The 6,606-nt window shown below is 30.2% G+C and overlaps 1 protein-coding gene across 1 annotated transcript; it reads right to left on the reverse strand.

The window, feature by feature from the left end:
• Positions 1–1,727: 1,727 nt before the first annotated feature.
• Positions 1,728–6,114, reverse strand: LOC145326411 (tropomyosin-like). Its single transcript, XM_080169751.1, has 9 exons — positions 5,986–6,114; positions 5,438–5,521; positions 5,058–5,162; positions 4,508–4,567; positions 4,071–4,142; positions 3,428–3,574; positions 3,035–3,118; positions 2,820–2,907; positions 1,728–2,301 (listed from the first exon to the last, which is right to left on the reverse strand). The coding sequence occupies exons 1-9, from the start codon at positions 6,109–6,111 to the stop codon at positions 2,213–2,215; spliced, it is 855 nt and encodes a 284-aa protein (XP_080025877.1). The 5' UTR covers positions 6,112–6,114; the 3' UTR covers positions 1,728–2,212.
• Positions 6,115–6,606: the final 492 nt, after the last annotated feature.

Genomic DNA, 6,606 nt, shown 5'->3' on the forward strand with positions numbered 1-6,606 from the left:
GTATTATTATACAATTGAATTTAACCTAAAAGTTTTTATTATTTTATTATCCGCGTAAAAATGTCTTAATATGACCATATCAAAAACTTTTCTGCCATTAAAATATATAAAACAATCAATATAAAGATTTCAATTATTTGCTTCTACAATATATTGTTATGCTTTTATTTTTTCTACAATATTTTCATAAAACCTGTAATTTTTTAATTGTGGAAACCATAATTTTTCTCGAAAATGCTTGTCAATTTTTGTCATAAAATTACACTTTCCTATCATGCCACTACACTTTTGGATAATATTGTTCTTGTTTCTTCATCTTTATATCTTTCTCTGTTTAGATAAGAAAGATTTTATAAGAAATTGTTAGATAAAGAGCTGATATTATTTAAAAAGTGGTTACACCGCACGTTTGAACATGTTTTGTAAATTCAAAAAGCTATTTTTTTTTTTTGGGGGGGGGGTTATAAGAGCTTCCTCGGTTAAAGCTTTTAGGGTGGGGGGTAAGGGAGGGTAAAAGCAACAGGGAGAGAATGAAAATATCCCCAATAGATAATTTTTGTTAGGGGGGGTGGGGTTGTGTAAAAGATTTAAATGTTCACCTGATTAGTAATAACTACTAGGTTTATCTCGCAAGCACCAAAGAAATTTGTTGCGAGTTTTTCAGAACCTTTTTTGAAAGGCGATTTTTGTTTTTTTATGTTTTGATTATTATTTCAAATAGTTTCGCTTATGTAGGACGTTATCGTTATCTTAAATTTAACCCTAACTAATTTCTTAAGGGGAGGGGAAGATCTCGTTAGTTTTATTGCCAATATTAAAGATATTGTCATAAAATCACATATTAATTCAAAATTTTAGTAGTTTTAAGTAAATCCATTAATAATGATTTTCATATGGGATTTGGTAATAAATATGCGTTAAATCCGTAGAGCATCAAAAATGGCTGAAAAAAATAATCTTAGTAAAGCTAAATAAAAAGAATAGCAGCCCGTCAAGTCTTGTTCGTCGGCCTGTTTATTTTTTTCTTTTTGTAATACAAATTAGATAAATAGATTGCTTAAAATAAATCTTATAAATAAAGCTAGAATGTAAATTTTAAGACTTCCTATTTTATATGTTCTCCATAAAATTGAGTCATCGTTTTTGAACAAAACAGTTTTCTTGACTGTTTTGTTTATAAAGTTATGAGTATTGTATAAACACTAATCCCTTTTAATAGCATTTATTCATCTGTAAAATCTTTAATTATATCTAGACTTAAATTTCCATCAAAATGCAATTTTTCAGTGCTTGAAATCAGAAAAAAAATTCTAAAAAAGAAGATTTTTCTATATTTGTTGATTTTTTTCATATATCATAAATTTTTCGTATCGCTATTTATAAATCTTCCTTATCTTCAAAAATAAGACGATAGGCAATAAGTTTATGTACAGTCCTCCCAATGATAATAAATAAAATTAACCCCTTTGTAAATTTACATTATTGGTTGAAGAACGTGGTCACCGCTAGTTTTAATCAACCAAATAAGTTTTAATAAAATTACAAAATATATTTTTTTAAAGAGAAAAATTTTGGTTAGCAGTAAAATTTATAGTCCATGTCTCCTTCCTTCCACTGGAAATAATCAACTTTTAGTTTCAAGTACAAATGTTTGTCTATCAATATCTAGCAAACAGCTACAATATGAAGTAAATTGTAGGCTATTTAGTTAAAAAATTATTCATAAATTTTGAACTTTAAAATTTTTATTAATAATAAATCTATTTTATACAAAATTGTACATAAAATCATGACTCTAAATTAACAAAATATCATGGAAATAATAAAATATATACATACAATATAATCTTTAAATATCTGTCAAACATTATTGAAAATACATGAGGCAAATTTTATATAAAAATTTCAAATTTAATAATTTTCTATACATTTAATGATGATAGGCAAAAAAATGAAGCATAGCAAAATATCCTAAATCATTTTATAATGAGAACACACATTTTTTAACATTTTTTCTGACAATTTCAAATGATGAATTAAGGTCTATTATTACTTAATATAGGTTATTTTATTTTAAATCGGTCTTTAAATCTTTTTAAAGATTTAGATTTTAACTTTTTTATTAGTATAAATTATTGATAAAAATACAATATAAAAATTGATTATATATTTAAAATTGTATTTAATTTGTTATTGAAACGTTCTATTGAGTTTAAACATAGAGCATATCCTCAAATACATGATTAAGATCATCTGAGATGGCTTTGATTTTCATTTTCTCAATAACTAAATCTTCCTCAACCTTCAACAAATTTTATGTCACATTTCAATCTGGAGGGAGGGAGAGGACATTAGCTTTTAAATTACACCGGCACCCAATATTTATCAAACATGTGTAATCATTGGTTAGCTTAAAAACTTTTCAACCAATAATCTTATTCTTTTAAAGGGGTAATTTTGTCTTACATCTTTGAAAGCGTACATAAATTTATCTCCACTGTTCTATCCCCTAAGATCCCTGGATTGGACATAAAGAGCGATGCAACTTCACAAGTCTTATTGGTTGGTTTAATGGCTAAAAAGCTTATTATAACATTTTCAAATGCCATCCAAAAATACACAATCCGCGCGAAACTGAAGATTAGATAAAGATAGCCATTCTTTACTTTTATTATCTTTTATGTACAATCTATTGTACAAAATAAAATAAAATGAGAAATCGCCATACATTCAAAAGAGGGGTAATTCATTTATTGGAAGTCTTAACTATTTTTTTTTAATATGGTTGTGTTTTTTTGTTAAATTGTTGACATAAAATTCCTTGTCAATTCTGACGTTAAGTCTCTGAATATCCATCTCAGCATTTTCAGATCTGGTGTCAGCAATCTTCAGCTTCGCCATCAGCTCCTGCAACAGTGGTTAGATCAGAATTTAGGCTTTTTTATGTATACAGACTTCTCAAACAGATAAGTATTCAAAGCGGAAATGCATTCAATTCTAAATATGATTACATTTATAAATATTCTAAAATTACCTTGATTTGTTTTTGAAGTTTTTCCTCTCTGGCCATGGCCTGTTCTTCACTAACCTCCAGTGACTGCTGATTTTGACCAACAATCTGAAATAAAATTGAGTTTTAATTACAATGCTCATACTGATCATATTTTCTTTTTTGAAACAATCATAGAACAATACTGTACTAATTATGGTACCATTAGGATTCCACAAAAAAAATGATCCAAATTTTAGTCCTTGTTAGGGAAAAAACCTTACTCCTATAATGTTTTTTTGTGAAATTCTAGAAATTCTTTTTACACTTGTTTTTCAATCTGTATATTTTTTAATTAATTAAAGTTCCCTTGAAAAATATTTTTTGTCCTATTTTAGTTATCGGGCAACCCTGCAAAGCAAGTTTATCTATACTTACCTTAAGTTCATCCTCAATGTCAATGAACTTGCTCTCAACACCCTCAGCACGCTCATTGGATCTCTCTGCTTCCGCCTCAACTGTGGCCAACTTCCTGGCAATTGTCTCGTACTTGTTCTCTGACTCAGTCAGGGTGTACTGGGCATCCTACAAGCATTTAAAGGTAAACGAATAGTTCCAGTCTGGGTACTTAGTGAATTTAGCAGGAATTTCACTTTTAGCTGAAAATGTAATTGGTTGAAGAAAAAAATTTACAATTTAATATTGTTAGGATCAGCAAAAGAGGATTCCCGCAGGATTAGTTTGCCTCACAAGTGCTAGAAACACCTTATTTAAAAAAAAATTTAGTCCGGGGGAGTGAGAGTTTCTGATGCTCATATCTTTTTTTTGTGGGATGTTAATTTTATAACTAGACAAAAGCTGATTTACTCAATTTTAGCCATGTTTTGGTTAGTGTAAATAAGTTTACTTTAAAAACTACTCGGTAAAAAATTATCCATTATTAACCCAAAAATGCATAGCAAGTATATGGAACCGAAAAGACAAAATTTTCTAGAATAGATAAAACTCAATAATACACAATAAGCGCTAAAATCTATCTTTATCATGCACTTTATCCTTGCAGTTAAATTGTTTTTCTTACCTTTAGCTGTTGTTCAAGACCATCGTTGACTTCACTCTTTTTAGCACACTCCTGCTCTCTCTCATGACGAATCTATAGCAAACAATATGTATGTTTTATTTTGTAGAGATAGATAATATAAAATAGAAAGCAAAAAAAGAACAATTTTGTTCATGTGCCGCGCAGTTAAAAAAACAAAAATATTAGTTAAGAGTAAACATTTTTGATTAATTTTTAACATAGGAAAACTTGAAAATCCTAATGCAATTTTTGACATATATAAATAAATCATATTTGTTTTACACATATTGATTTCAAAACTGTTGCTGTTCAAGAAATTTTTTTTAGTTTACTTACTGAGACGCTGTGTTTTAGTGTCGTACGGACATATACCCAAAATATAATATTAGAGTAGTTGCGCTACTATGATAAAATTTTAAAGTTCTGGCATAACTTACTCTGACTGCCTTGTCCGCATTGATGGACGTTTTAGCCAGGTTTGTAATGGCAACAGCCAACCTAGTACAGAGTAACCACATTATTTCTCTCTTTGTTGCTTATGTCAAAAAGTGGGTGGGAGATTTTACCCATACACGACACACGTTATCTTTTTTTTAAAGGAGGAGTTCAGCTTGAGATGGTAAAAGAGGAAAGCGCACCTTTCTAATATAAATATTTTAATAGGTTGCCCCCCCCCCCCCACTCATTAAGAATCATTGAAAGGTCATTGTCTTCTTCCCTTATTCACCCTGTGTGAATGTACCAAAGGATCTGGCTAGCCACTGGACCTATATGGTTCTCCTTTACAGGGAATCTACTTACATACATGTCGAAGGAAGGTTTACTACTTTGGGGGAGGGTACCTCCACTATCTCAAGAAAAATCGCCCAATAAAAAAAATAACAAACTATAAAGTGGAGGGTCGACATCCCCCCTCCCCCCGTTCCCTCAAGTGCCCCTAGAAGCCCCATAAACTTGGCCGCTAGTAAAAAGAAGAATGTGATTGTTCCTTTGTTCTGAGTTGATAGCATTGTCTTCAAGAAGGAGGAGTCTTCTGGCGAGATCACCAACCTGACCCTCAGCATTACCGGCCTTCTTCTCCATACCTTCAAGCTAAAAATAAATAAATGAGAATACGTAATATGTTTGGTTTATTCAAGAATTAAATAAACGATTTTAAGATTTAAAGACTTAGTTCTTCACTTTTCAGGTAACAAAGTATATATGCATGTAAAGCATTTATTCTTATTACTATTTCTGTGTATATAATTTATGTTTTATATTGTTTATAAAGAAGCACTAAGATTTTTCATTTTTAAATTAAGCGAAGATTATTACAAATTAAATTATCAGTCTTGTTAATTAAAGGTACTGTTAATAAATTGTACCTTGATTGTCTGATTGAAAAGATCTTCAGTGGCTTGGTCAAATCTACCCTCCAGATTCTGGATCTTTTTCTGCAGATTTTTAACCTGGATTTAATAAAACACTTTAATTTCATCTGTCAAGAAAATCTATCATTGTGTAAAAACAAGATAGATTACGTTTAATATAAGCTAAATAGTTTGAAATAAAAAGCTAAACATAATGTATTTATAATGAAAAAGATAGAGGAATAGAATGAAAGGGAGAGACGAAAATTAATTTAAATTGTGCCCAGTACTTACTGAAGTTAGCTAATGATCTTGCTAACCGCTGAACCGATATAGTTCCCCCTTTCAGAGAGATTCTGATAGGTCCAAGGAAGGTTTATAACTAGTTTAGGTAAGGGTAAAACCTACCTCCCAAATTGCCCCTAATAAAATGACCTTCCATCCATTTTTTACTTTCCATTTGAAAGCTAAAATTTCAAAGTGAATGGTCCACTTATTTCCCCCATTGAATACATCTAATAGTACAAAATGTATAATTACATTTGCAAACAATAAAATATGACCTGCTCTTCATAGTGATCAGCTGTCTCGTTGATCCTATTCACTTCATTCTCCCACTTCTGAGCCCGAGCCTGAGCATTGGCAGTCTCGTTCGCCAAGCTCTGCATCTTCTTCTTGATGGCGTCCATGCTTTAATTCTGTAAGTAACAAGACATGAAAACAGGCAATTTACTTATTATTCACCATTTATGTTCCAAGAAGCTCTTTTTTACTTGCCAAAAACTATAAAAAGTTGCTTTTAAAAAAATAAGATATTCTTGTAAAATCATCTCCTTACAGTTTATAGGCAAGAAATAATAATTTATGTTAGTTCAACTACAATCAACATGTTTCTCTTACTGGTTAATATATTCATCAATGGAATAATTTGTATTTTTTCAGAAGATTCAGGGACTTATGTACATGGGAATGGAATAAAAATTTCCAGTCTGGCATCGAAACCGAGTAATATCCGCTGGATTAGAACCAGTTCTCAACCATACTGAAATCATGTATTGCATCGTATTACAGACAATTTTCTACAATACTAATTTTGTTAGGCCGGGCCTTCGGCCCCTCAGATTTAACAAAACTTGTTTTAATTTTATAATTTATATTTTAAAATCCACAGAAAGCTGTCTATA

The sequence above is a fragment of the Acartia tonsa genome, chromosome 8, assembly GCF_053477335.1.
Source record: "Acartia tonsa isolate MP-2025a chromosome 8, ASM5347733v1, whole genome shotgun sequence".
In the NCBI taxonomy this organism is placed as follows: Eukaryota; Metazoa; Arthropoda; class Copepoda; order Calanoida; family Acartiidae; genus Acartia; species Acartia tonsa.